Source organism: Heterocephalus glaber, unplaced genomic scaffold, assembly GCF_053883595.1.
Source record: "Heterocephalus glaber isolate CG9 unplaced genomic scaffold, H.glaber_assembly_v1.0 deba00000470, whole genome shotgun sequence".
Lineage (NCBI taxonomy): Eukaryota > Metazoa > Chordata > Mammalia > Rodentia > Bathyergidae > Heterocephalus > Heterocephalus glaber.
This window is the reverse complement of record NW_028258145.1, coordinates 22,691,413-22,705,717: the sequence shown is the minus strand read 5'-3', so window position 1 is coordinate 22,705,717 and position 14,305 is coordinate 22,691,413. Positions and strand designations below refer to the sequence as shown.

Sequence of the window (14,305 nt, the reverse complement as noted above, 5' to 3'; positions counted from 1 at the left end):
ATGTTGGTTTTTGTATACTCTGTCCTTGTCTTTTTTAGCTCAATTAAGAGTGCAGTCTTAAGGAGTCCAGTGTCTTAAGTTTCAGTCCTCTATGGAACAGCTAACTTTGTCCCTCAGTTCAATAATCTTAAATAGTTGTCTAGTAATTGCCATTGCCATTGGATCTAGGGAAATGAGGAGAGAGGATAGCTAAGTTCGAGGAGAGAGGATAGCTAAGTTCAAGGCAAGTTCATCTCAGCTGCTACAAAAACTGATTAGATGTCTTCTTTATAAGTGTTAAAAGCATGATTTTGCAATCTAGTGTGAAATGAAAGCCTTTGGTCCACAGCCCCATACACTGACATGTTTGACTTGAAGGTGGCAGAAGTACCACCCGGTCATCAGAGCTTTGCTGTGAGAACAGGTAATCACCCATCCTCGGATGGTTAGGATTGTCAGCCTGTAATCTCCTGTCTACCCACATGCCTGTCCATGCTTGGCTTCCAGGTGAGACCATGCGGATTGCCTCCTCCGAGTTTGCTGATGATCCATGCTCGTCAGTGAAACGTGGCACCATGGTGCGGGCAGCAAGGGCACTGCTATCGGCTGTAACACGCTTACTCATCCTGGCGGACATGGCAGATGTCATGAGACTTTTATCTCATCTGAAAATTGTACGTATGTAGAATTTATCAAAACTTGCTGCATAAATAAGGGTGACATTCTTGATCACATATCCTGAACTCTGCTAGAGATGTATGTGCTGAATATATTGTGTTATCTGCTCCAACTTTGTCCTTCTGTGTAGGCATGGAGTTTGAGTCTATTTGGGTATGACAGTGAAAAGGTGCCCCACCCACCCTTCCATGGCTAGCACCAATCTTGTACAAAGGTTGCCATCTAACATGCCTGGATTGGGTGTCTGGGCACATTGCCATCCTATAGAAACCCATCCCAAATATCTTACTAGTCATGGTTGCTTTCATTATTTATTTCCTAGTGGAAGTGTAGCCCTCCTTGGTCACAGATTTTACTGGAAAAGTGAGCAGGGAAACCTCTCGAGTCCCTCAGAGCTGAGTCTTTCTCTGTTTTCCTAGTTGCTGAATGGAATTTAGTCACAACAAATATGATATAACACAGTTGCTCTTCCTAGGAACTCCCTATTTCATGTCCTCAGTGGATTTAGTTCCTAGACAATTGGCACTAATCCTGGACTTCTTACATGATCGGATATGAACCACAGGCTTACTTTTTTGGAGCCCACCAATTGCTTGTTCTCTTCATAGCCCTTGGAATTACTGGCTGACTATGTTCACTGTCAGCAGACCCTTAAGATTTTGTTTTCTTTGTCAGTGAAATGCAGCAGGTCACAATGAGGGGGCAGGTGAGATAGGAAATGAATAACAAAAGGCTGCTCACACGTTAACTTTTAAAAATTTGTTCAGTAGGATGAAGGATCAAGAAATTTCTTCAATCCAAGTGTCTGTCAGGAAATCTTAGGCAGGGTCTTTATCTAAGCTGGCATCAATCAAAAGCCCAAGGTTTACAAGTTACACTTAAACTCCACAGTATTTTAAAGAATCTTAAATTCTAACACTTCTAGCCTGCATTGCATGGTCATAAACCATAAAGCAAGGTATAGCTAGGTCTTCATGGTTTCTATATAGGTTCCTGAGGAGCCAAAGGACACAAAGAGGAACCTGCTTTGAGTTTTCTCTCAGATTTTTCTCAGAGAATAGGCCAAGGAAAGTTCTTGCAAACTAGATGAGGTCAGCAATTTTAAGAAACAACTCACCTACTCCACAACATAGCAAGGAGCGGCATATTACTGAGATTGAGTGTTGGACTGTCGGAGTCAGACCTACAGGGTTTAATCTTGGCTGGATCCCCACTTGCCACCTGTGTTCAAACATACCACATCACTTCTTACTTCGCAGATACCTCATCTGTTATATTGGCACTAATTGTAGTGCTGCCCTCAGGCAGGGAAGAAGTTTGAATGGGGGAAACCTTTAGGAAGCACCTACCATGGATTTTGGCATACAGTGAATGTTTGGTAAATGGTGGCTGTTTATTGTAAGATCCCCGGAACCACCTACAGGCCACAGCACTGGTTATCCTTTCTCCACTCACCTCTGCTATATGCATATTTTAGGCTACAAAATAACTGGTTCTCTAGTGTGTTGGAGAAAAGGTGTTATCTTCACCTTAAAGCCTACTTACTCTTCAAAGGCAACATTTGAAGAAAATTCTTTCCCCAGAAGAACAATCTTTCTTTACCTGAGTGAGAATAGGATTGAACGTAGGGAAATCAGTGCTGAATTCCACATATCATTGTTGGTGTGCCGTGGAAAGTCCTGGTCAGGGACTAGAGGAGACACAATGAGCTCAATATTCTCTGTGAGCTATCTGCACCAGCAAAGTGCTCATTAGATCTGAGCTTGTAATATCATGTGTGGTACCCATTGCTGCCTGCAGTCTTGCTTCTCTGCCCACCTGTTCTGACCAGGGCTGACTGCTGATAACATCACTGCAGTTTATTGTAATCTAGAGTCAATTGCATGCTCTTCTCTATGCAGCAGATTAAGGGAAATTTAAAAAAAAGGATTTAGCACAAAATCATGTAAAGGTCAGCCCAGCAATATTAAGTAGTCCTGTCAGACTGTCAGTAGTAAAATTTAAAATGATTGTAGACTAAATAACACATTTGATCTTAGACTGCAGCCTCTGAGATGAGCAGTACTGGTGGAATGTTGCTATCTTGTGGAGTAAGTGAGGAACTACAATTCTTGGTGCTGTGACGGAATGATGCAGGCTGTGGTCCAAATCACACTTTAGATTCACATTAGTCTGGGTTTAATCTCATGAAAGTAACACCTTAAACCCTAAAAAGACATTGTGTTGACACAGTCATGATAAATGAACACAGTACACAACTGTGCTTAGTAGTGTGCTTGTTCTTCCTAAAGAAATACTCTCTCCTAAAGTATTGAAAGCAGCCATTTATTTATTTTTTAATTTAGGATGAAGAACATGTCAAATTGCTTGTTTTGATGTAGCAGGTTAGAAACTAATACCTTCACCTTTAGAGGTTGTCTAAATAATGATTTTTCTTCCCCATATGGATGATAAAACATCAACGAGGAGAAAAGAGTGACAAGTGCTTTCTATAAGTCCAGTGACTCCTAGTTGTTGGGTAAGGTTGAGAAATATCCTTTAATAAGTCCCACAGCTTCCTAAAGTGTTAAGTACTGTGTAGCTATTGTATCTTTAAGCATTATGCATAGTATTTTACTTTTTATATATGCTAAATTTTTATTGGTGTTCTTTCCAGCTATTGATTAATTTACAGGAATACAGAAGAATTACCTTCTTATCAGAAACTTATATTAATTGTTTTTCCATAAATAGTTCACCAACAATCAGTGAAGGATTTTTAGTTTATTTTTCTCTAATATCCATCTTCCTCCTCTGCCCTTTGCCCCAATATATATAACCACTGGGGGGAAACTGAGGGATCATGATCAGATGTCATTTGGCTTCAACAAAGAGTGAAGTATCCGGGTCCTGGCAGAATTACATGGTTTGTCAGTGTACATGCCTTTGCAGTCTGCTACCTTAAAATTTTGTTTGTAAACTTAAATTTGTGTGGTTATTAAGAAGTTTATATAAAACATGCAGATATTTTGGTTGTCTGCATTATATCCTTGTTATATCAAGCAAAGATTTTATGTGCTTGAATGTTTAGATTTTTAAAAATATATTAAAGATTCAAATGACTGCACAAAGTTTCTGTTGCTACTGTTTGAATTCAGGTGGGTGCAGATGAAACAGAGGGAGGCATATGATTTGAAAGCTAAGTTATCATCCAAATGGAGATTTGATGTTCATGATCAAAGCTGAAGTAATCATTTCTACATCAGACACTATTAAAAATACTGGATTATAATCACTTCTATTGTTGAAGTTGCTGGTGAATGATGCCCTAGCCAGGCACCTGGTACACATGCAATCAGTTGACATTGTCAGTGTGTTTGGCTTCATAATTTTGAAGGAATCCTGCATTTGAATCAGCAATCATTAAGAAGGTTATCTTTGCTAGGCTCTGAATTAATGTAATCAGATTATATTGTAAATTATTAACATTATCTATACACTCATCTAGGCATGTATATGCTGGAGGAAATAATGGAACTTTTTTCTATCCTAAGAGTAGATCCTAGAATAATGATTTTCTTTTTAATTTTTTAAAATTTAAATGTATGACAGTAGATATTAATAAAGAAAATATAGAAAAGAACTCTTCTTACTTCTATGAAAAATTACAAGAAAATATTTTGTTATAAAATATTTAGAGAATATCAAAAGTTAATACACTGTGTATCATAATCTTAAAAGAATGACCAAAATGTTAGTCAGACTAAATCATAGACAAAGATTCTGTTTTACAAAGAAGAAACAAGTAGATAAAAGCACAGAATATTCTTTTCAATGAACTGAGAGAAACTAGTAGTATAAATGAAACAAAAAAAGAATAGATAATAATGATATTCTTGATTACCTGAGAAATTTTCTCTAGAGAATAGAATAAAAATTAGAAATCAATAATCCCTTAGTTTCTTGGGGAAGTCAGATGCTAATGACTACCAGAGGCCACATCTAGTGTTGATGCTTCATTGTTTGGAAGAATTGATAACACAAGGTTACATTAACCTTACCTGTGCCTTTTGTGACTTAAGCATCAAATAATGTTCCATAGCCTCAGTAATTTATTATTTCTCAGTAGTCTGCCACTTAGTTCTGATGCTCTAATGTTGGCTTTTATGTCTGAATGACAACTAATTGGTATAAAATAGCCTTATTTCTGCTTACAAATACAGAAATATGACTGTTTATCATATCATTTCTGTTCAAGCTATCATGATCTTAGCTTCATGCACCTTTGTTCATAACAGACTTATTCAGTATTTTTCAAGAAATACTCATTGAAAGCTTGCTCTGTGCAAAGCACAGTAAGATACATAATTTCAAAGGTGACTTGGCTCCTGCCTTCAACAATTTGTATGTTCATAGATGAGACATTAAGGAAGAATGTAGTGCATGTAGGCAATGTGTGCATAGTGTTACAGTCTCACTCAGAAGCCTGATATAATTAAGATGCTTCCTCTTGTAAAAAGCAGAAAACCTAACTTAACTATTTTCTCTTTAAGGAATATTTTGGCTTACCCAAGTAAGAGTCCAGAGGTAATAGTTTCAGTTAAGTTTTGATCAAGGTACAAAAATGTAACAAAGACCACATTTCTATCTCCTTTCCTCACTGAGTTCTTTAGTCCCTTCAGATTCTTACAGTCTCAGAGTAGCTTCTTCTCAAGGTTATATCCTCCTCCACTAAAGATAGCATGAAAGAGAAAATTCTCTTCCTTGATAGCTCAAATAAAAGCTGCACATTATCGTTAGCCTTGATTGGCCTCTGAATCATGTGTGTATGTACACTGATTTAATTCTTTAGAGGGGAAATGGGACATGCTGATTTCTTAACTTAGGCCCCTCCTCATCCTTCACCAAAAGCTAGAAAAAGGGTCAACTACACCAAATTTTATTATTAGACAATTAAGGATAATATGAAAACGTATAGTGTGGCTAGGAGGGGAAGGCCTTGAAATTGGGTCTCATTGAACTAAATAAGGTTTGCTTTTTCCTGAACCTATATCGCTGGGCCCAGTTGAATAACAGACGCATAAGTCTAACCCTGAAAATGGGCCCTGATGATTAAGGGAAATTAAAGAGTTGGCCACATCAAAAAAGTTGGGGGATATATAATTTTGTTTAATAATGAGAGTAAAATTACACAGTAATATGAACATGGAACTTTAATAATTATTTTAAACTTTAAAAGTTATTAACTCTAATAGCAGAATAGAGTAACTAGGGATTGGCTAATAAAAAGTAAAGAGTACCCTAGGGAATGTAGGAAAGAAAGGCAGATAAGAAGACTAGCTGGTATCTCTAGGGCTGAAATGGAGCACTCTAGAGAGGACTCCATGAGGGTGAGAGCCAGATGTGCTTGGAAGACATGGCTCCTCACAGAAATGTGTATCATTGAAAGGTATCTTGAGGCAGATTGCCCAAGGTGATGGTGCATATGAAACTTCTGACCAGACTACCATCTGGTAGAGAAGCTGAACCTGCTACAGGAGCCTGTTGTTATACATCAGAGCCAGGAAACAAAACCTTTCCTCCTGCAGTGTGTGTCCAGCCCGCTCTACTTACAAAGCTTAATATTGGGCCAACTGGGTAAGGAATATTATTTCGAGGGCACAGTCCCATGTTTACACAGCAGGTAGAAAGGGCAAATTTTGATTTATCACTTACACAATGAAACTAGTTTTCTGAAACAGAATTGAGTGTTTATTTCCATCAGAAGGGACATAGATTCAGGTCAAACAACAGACTTCAATAATAGATAGCTTCAAAGAAAAATAATAATAGATAGCTTCACAAACAAAGGAAAAGACAAAGACATGAATCCTGGAGTGTTTGAAATAACACAAGTAATTATGTCACTGAAATAGAACATATGGTGGGGAGAGGCAATAACAAAAGTGGACAGAGAGATCCAGCCTATGGAGGCCTTGGTAATGAGATGACTCGTTTGCACTCTCTATATAGATTATGGGAAGCCATTGAGTAATACTAATCTTTACAATCCGACTTATGATTTAGATAAATAATTTTGGTAGCACCATGGAAAAGGAACTACAGCGGTTTCAGCCCAGATTAAGAGACTTTTGAAATTATAAATGAAAACCTGAGCTAATATGGAAGAATGTATTACGACAACAAGCAAAGATTTAGATACTAAGGAAGTAGTGACTAAAATTAGAGACTGATCAGATGGAGTTAAGTTCTTAGTGGTCTCCATAAACAAAAGGTCAGTGGAGTCCAAACACAAACTCTAGCTATACAACCCATCTTTCCAAGAAACTGATGCGGCATAGCCCAGCAATGAAAATTAGTGGCTCTGGAATGGGTTGCCTGAGTTTACCCCAGGCTACTGCTGCACTTTCTTGCTGTGAGACTTCTGGCAGGTTAACTCATTCTTCTGCTGGGATCTCAGTCTCTACAAAAATTCAAAATTCAAAGAGCTCTTTTAGGGAACTAAATTAGTTTTATGTAAAATATTTAGAACAGTGTCTTGTATATCATAAGCACTTGATGACATTAGCTGGTGTGATACTTAACTGATAATCACTTTGGAAATTTTTTATGAGCTATGATATTGGTGTGCTTTGTTAAGATATATCCCTTTAAGAATAATGATATTAACATATAATTATTCTGGGTTTCTGAAGAAATCACTTCACTCTTCATATGTTAGCAAGGAAATATAAAATTTAATCAAGAAGACCAGCTTGTCTTTAGGGGGCAAAAAGATAAAGTATGATAATACACTGAGACAACAGTGATTGGACTAAATGTGTACAGTAGCTGGCTGTAGGGTCCTCTGTTCTTTCGTTCATTTGTCCTTATGCTTGGCCAACTCCTATTTCCAAGATCAATATTTTTAATTTAGCTGCGAGACAAGACCCTAACAGGAGAGCTGTGTATGATTTATTAAATAGTTCCATCTGTGTCACTTGAAATTCAAACAGCTGTGTATCAATGGAAGGACTCTGGAATGAGATCAATCTGCTGCTACAGAATTGATGTTCATAACAACAGTGACCTCTAGCAGCAGTGTGGTCATCAGATATCACCAGGAAAAGCAGAGGCTCACGAAATACAGGACAGGAGGGTTCTGGCTTCTCGGGCCAGCTCTATCCCTTCCCATATGTCTGCCTCCCCCTTGGCAGAGGCTTCATAAGTACTTCATGAAGAATGAATCATTAGATTACTTTTGTTATATTGATGTGAGTGAGTGCAGCTTCAACCAGGAAAGTTAGGGATTGATTCAGACTGTCATAAAAAACTTGACTTAGCTAAAAACTAAATCGAAGTAGTGGGTAGGCTTGTTTCCTGATTGGATAGGCTATTTTCAACAAGCCCTTGAGAAGACCTTTATAACTTTTAAGTGATTAGCTCAGAAAATGATATCTAAGCCCATTAATTAGAGGCCAAATTTTAAAGTTTTTTCAGCAACTTCAGTCTTTTCAGCAGTGTCCATGCACTGAATATGATAGTAAGGACAGAAATGCCTGGTGCAGCCAAGTTATTATCTTGGTGCTCAGCCTGTGCTGCTAGAGAAGAATTTTGTCTGTGATGCCCAAGGTCATGAGGACATTTTCAGGGGGAGTGGGTGACAGCTGCCTCCTGGGGTACCTTTATGTCTGCTTGTTTGAATCCATTTCCCAGCCCAAAACATAAGTGTCTTCCAAATTTTCCCTTTAACAAATGGCTCTGCTGTGGACACCCTCCTCCCTCTTGGAGCCATCCTGAGCAGCCTGCTGCATGTTTCCTCTCTAAGACTTTCCTTTTGTCCCTCCTAAGACTTGGCATTCAAAGATAAGCTGGTTCACACACAGAATAATCGACCCCCATAGTTCTCCTCACAAAGTTGGACTTTGGTCCTTCATTATGGGCCTTAGGAAGGTGTATTTTGTCTAAGTTTCTCAAGTGCTTCTCTGTAAGACCTGCCCTTTGATCCCCGCCAGCCCTGAATGCTCAAGTAGACAGCAGATATTTGAAAGCAAGGCTTTCTTTGTTTTTCCTCATAGGAGTCATCTTCCTTTCCTCCGTCTTCTGGAAAGAACAAATTATAACTAGTTTTGTTCAAACATAAATATTTCATTTTTATATTAATTCTGAGTTGTCAGAGGCCTCGGTAAATTCCCCCATTTTCTTCCTTTTCCATGTCAGTTAATCTATTTATCTGTCCACTTTATCTATCTACCAGCATTGTGTCCATAATCCAGACCTATGGGACCCTGGGCATATTCTGCATCTTGATTCCATATGAAAACTTTTGTAGGTGAGCATTCAGAGCTTCCAGATTCAAATTTTAAATATAACTAAGTCTACATTTACACAGACAGACTGCATTGCTGGAGTTTCTTTTCAAAAGCACTTCAATGAATTTTAAGTTTTATAATTAATTATAAATTCAAACTAGCATCTGAAGTCTTCAGAGAAAATCAACAAGAGGATAAATTATAGGTAACACTACAAAATAAATATTGCAAATCGGGCTAACAACCGGTAAGAGGCCTGGTATATAGACATATACAAATCCAGGATTTAACTCCCTCTGAGATAATTATTTTCTTATTCCCTGGAACCAGTTTTTATGTCCTGAGAGAAGATTTATATCACAAATAAGCAGCAGGAACAAGTTAACTGCCGAGAGAGTACTCTCAGTGATGCTATTGATGGCCAAGTTAAGATGATTATAAATCTATTAGAAAGTGAGGCACTGCTGATTTGTTCTAAAAATTTCAAGATAAGATTTTCATCAATCTATGAAAATGTTTTAAATGGGCTATTCCATAACATAAAATGTGATTTGACTTCAGTACCTAAAAACCTCCACACACACAACAGCCCCTTTTTCAGTTGTATTATCTTATTCTCCTTAAGCATTTTTATGGTCTAGGTAGAAGGTAGAAATGACTAATGTTGAGGTATTACACCTTCATTTTATTTTATTTTTTTCTCCATTAAAAAATTAATACATGTGTACAGTACACAGTGTTTACATTCCTCATGTGGAATTGGTACCTTTATGCAACACATCTTAAATCCCTTTTTAAATGCCCTGTCCTTCCCCTTACTCCCCTTATATTTCTATAATTGGGAAGAAAATAATGCAGAATTTTCTTGAAAGATAAGAATGAAAACTTAATTTGATGTGGAGTCTAGATTGAGCCCCACTATTACCACCATTATTATACTAACTTCCCTTTTCTCCTACAACTCTTTCCTTACTAAAATGTGGCAGCCTATTTGGTAAATTGAATGGTATTATCACATCTGTGGGATAACAGGTTTGCTGTTATCCATTATCATTGACTTATTTACACTGTTCTCTTTCTTTATGCAGTGACACTTGATAAGGAACTTGTGTGAGCCCCTATGTGATAATATAAAGCTGTAGCTCCATAGTTCAGAGCTGAAATAATGTATGACTTTTCCAGTTTTTTTAGTACTCATTTTTATTTCTGAATTACAAATGAAGACCTGTTTATAAATACTTTTCTTTCATTTGCACAAAACCTCAAGAACTGATCTGAATTTTGTCCAGGTAGTCCCTGCATTTCACATTCCTTTTACAGAGAAGCCCCCTCTCCTTTTCCTTGCCTGTCTCATGAGCCTGTACTAGTTTGGGCTTTATTACCAGGCTTAGGAATATGTAATTTTGCAAAATAAAGCACCTGTTTGTTCCTTATTCACTCAGTATTGTGTTCTCAGCAATTTCCACTGATGAAATTATTTTTACAAAGGTGCTACCTGACAGTGACTTAGTAGATTATTTTACCACAAAATTTTTTTTTTCTTTTTATATTTTTGGTACTGGGGATCGAACTCAGGACCTTGTGCTTGTGAGGCAGGTGGCGGAACCACTGAGCTAAATCCCCGGCCACAAAATCTTAATTTTAATTTTAATTGAGTCCACGGGTATGATGACCAAGAAGGTTACCAACTATAGAAATTTTCATACCATCTTAAAGTTATGATCATTTGAAGGGGAGGAAGACACTTTAACACCTCTCAGATACTTAAAACATTTATAATGGAACTTTGATGAAATTCATGATTCAAGTCCAGTGCCACTATGGAAAAATGCAGCAAAGACAGTTTGCAGAATTTTGGAAGCATACCTCATCATTAGGGCTGCCAGCTTCTTGTCAGGCTGTGGACCCCCTTTCCAATCCACTTGATGCAACCACCAAGTGACAAAGCTTCAAATGCACTTGTTTCCAGAGGAGTGATATTTCTGCTTTCCACTGCATGGCAAAGTGTAGGCTCAGTTTTAAATCACAGTTCCTTTGCCCCTCATTGAAAGATGTTGGGAGGGTTTGTTGAATGCTCTGTCCCAAATCTTCAGCAGCCTGAGAATTTCTCTAGTTTTAAGAAAACACTTCCTCCCCTGAAGATTTCTAGAATTTGTTTTAAATTTTCATATTTTTCCTAAGTACATTTTCTTCAATGTTTCTACCTTAAATTAGAAGCTTTTATTTATTATCAGAATTATTACTCTTAAAGTACAAAATTTTAGTATGCTTTAAAAGTTTAGTAATTATTATCTTTTGCATGCAAAAATCCTGTAAATCCTGAGCAAATATTTAGCCAAACTATAAATGATTGTTAAGGGCATTTCCTCCTTTTAGGTAAATGTCCATACATATTCATGTATGCTTTATAAGTTACCTTTTATGACAGGTTTAATAATGTTAAATGGTATCCATTAACAAATACATTGTTTTTTTAACCCTTCAGGTGGAGGAGGCCCTGGAAGCTGTCAAAAATGCTACAAATGAACAAGACCTTGCAAACCGCTTTAAAGAGTTTGGAAAAGAGATGGTGAAACTTAACTATGTAGCAGCAAGAAGACAACAGGTGGGAAAGATTTTGGAAATGCTAGGGGAAAAAAAATGGGTGAGTTTAAATAACCTTGTAGCTTTGTAGGTCTGACCTATGGATAATTTTATGTGCTTGCTATCCAATTCCCCTGGAGGCTGTTTCTTGCTTGGCCCAGTTGTAGGACCATGTTGGGCCTCAGGTGGTCTCTGGCCCCCACTCTATTTCTTTTTTTTTTTTTTTTTGGTACTGGGGATCAAACTCAAATCCTTGCGCTTGAGAGGCAGGCGGTGGAACCACTGAGCTAAATCCCTGGCCCTTGGCCCCCACTCTATGTAAAGCACAGACTACCTGTTTTCACTGATGAGCGCTACTCTACCAGCCCCACATACTCCAACCTTTTTTTCACTTTAGGAATAGCTCCAGGTCAAATAAAAAATCAAAACATGCTGTGGATCTGTTGTCATTCTCTGGACTCCACCCTTGGCCTTAGGTTGTATCTCTAACCCTGTAGATATGACCATGAATGTATTCACCCAGCACATGCACTGTGTGGAGTAAAACTCGTAAAAGAAAGGAGGACAGCATGAAGAAAAATGAGAGAAAATGTGGGGAGATATAGGAGAAGAAAGGGAAAAAGGGAAGGAAGAGTCCCTTAATAAAATGAATCACTTAAATGTAGACAGGTTACCTGGGATCTCCTCGGCCTCCTCTGTGTCTAGAGATAACACCCACAATTTCAGCCAGTTTCATTTTATACCATTAAAATTTCACTCCCAGCGTGAAAGCCTCCAAATGTAGAAAGGTCCGGCAATTCCCAGTGACTTTTTCACCTACAGGAAGGTTCCACTCAGCAAACATTTGTTTAATAGTCACTCTGCTGGTCTGAAGTTATGCCAGGATTACAAGCTTCACCAACATGTAGTCCCTTACATGGCAGGCACAGACAACATAATTGTAAACATGATTTTAGTGTATGTGATTATTTTAAGTTCTTTTTCAAATCAATAATTCTTTGTTCAACAGAACCTTATGTGATAGCTCAGGTGTAATATGATTAAGAGTGAAAAAAAAAAAAGGAAAAAAGAGTGAAGTTGCTCTGAAGCACAGCTGAGAGACCTAGAATCCATGGGTCTTGTTTATACAACTGAAAGAAAGACTGAATATGCATCTCAGTGAACCAAAGAGGAGATCAGGAAGAAAAGTGGGACCCTATATATTCTGTGCTGGACAGTGTTTTGGATTTTGTTATGAGTTGATTGGTTCAAAATTCAGTATCAGTGCCTCAGAATTACATCTTATTGTAATTCTTAGTATGTTGCATAAAAGGGAGTGGAGTGGAAGAAGACAAACCAGTGTGGGAGGGCTGAAATGGTCTAGGTTTAGGTTTGTGTGGGTTTAGTACTAGTCAGTTTTATCCTCTCTAGGCTCACATACAACTTACAGGACTGGAGGGGTTAATATAGCTCACAGTTTCAAGGTGTTCAGTCCACGCTCAGCTGGGTCTGGAGCAGAAATGACATTATGAAGGACATGGTGAAGGAAAGCTGCTGGGAAGAAGTGGGAAGAAGGAGGACTCAGGAACAAGAACACACCCTTCCAGGTCACACCCCCAGTGACCCACATCTTCTAAACAGGGCAACCTCCTAACAGCATATTCAGCTATACATTCAATAGTGGATTAATCCACCCACCAGTATAGTGCCCCCATGATTCAGTCACCATTCAAAAGCCCTAAGCCCTACTTCAGAGCACGTGAGAATTTGGAGGAACCTTTTTATACATAAATTATCACACTCTCCATTAGTGCAACAGCAGTGAAATAGAAAAAATATATAGGGAGTAAAAAGGATGGTTTCAAAATAGAATACAGAGGTTCTACTCTTGAAGTAAATGTGTCAGGTGGAGAAAAGCAGCAAACAGCTTTGTTCTAAGGTTCTGATTTGAGTAAATGGTTAGGAGATGATGGTTTTCCTGAGATGAAGAGAACCAAAGAGGCCAGTTAGTGTTAGAAATCAGCATTTCATATATAGATAGGCTGATTTTCTTTCTTTCTTTTTTTTTTTTTTTTTTTTTGGTACCGAGGATCGAACTCATGTCGTTGCGCTTGCGCAAAAGGCAGCGAAACCACTGAGCTAAATCCCTGGCCCTAGATAGGCTGATTTTGAGATGCTTATCGTACAGCCATATTGAAAAGCCAAATAGAGAGGTTTTCACTGGAGATAGAAACATAAGCCATCAGCATGCAGTTGGTTTTAAAGTCATGAGAATGTGGATCGTCACGAGAATACCCGTAAATAGTATTTATGTACATTTCATTAATATCATGTTTCTAACTAATTGCTAATTATGACTACTTCAGTAATCTCTAGGAAAAAAGTAAAAGAAAAAAAAAAGAAAAATGTCCAACATCTTACCACATTAAAAATGGTGTTGAAATTTTAATTCATTGACTTGCAGTTGTTTATCTGTACATTTTGGCATATTTATAATAATACTATGTGTACAAGTATAAAAACTGTGTTCTGCTTTTTCATTTACCTTAAAAATTCATCCACGTTGCTACCTCTTTGAAACTAATATTAGTAGCCACATAAATAGTCTGTTAAATGAATACTTCAATGATCAACCCATTCTTCAGAATTCAGCGTGAAATATTATTTTCCAGGTTTTTTTTGTTTGCTTTTTTTGTCCTTTGTTTGTATTAAATTCTTTTATTGGTTATTGTAGGTATACAACACAATTACATTTCTCATTGGGAATTGTACCTTTACATAATGCATCTTGGTTCTTATTTTTTCCCCATTCCTAG

At 37.6% G+C, this 14,305-nt stretch overlaps 1 protein-coding gene across 10 annotated transcripts in view; it reads left to right on the top strand.

Moving 5' to 3' along the window:
* Ctnna2 (catenin alpha 2) overlaps positions 1–14,305 on the top strand; it is a 1,179,603-nt gene that overhangs the window by 366,168 nt on the left and 799,130 nt on the right. For all 10 annotated transcript variants that reach the window (XM_004844636.4, XM_004844634.4, XM_087201964.1 and 7 more), the window contains 2 exons: positions 487–653; positions 11,413–11,532. In XM_004844636.4, the coding sequence (XP_004844693.1) occupies positions 487–653; positions 11,413–11,532 (287 nt within the window). The remainder of the gene's footprint in view (positions 1–486; positions 654–11,412; positions 11,533–14,305) is intronic.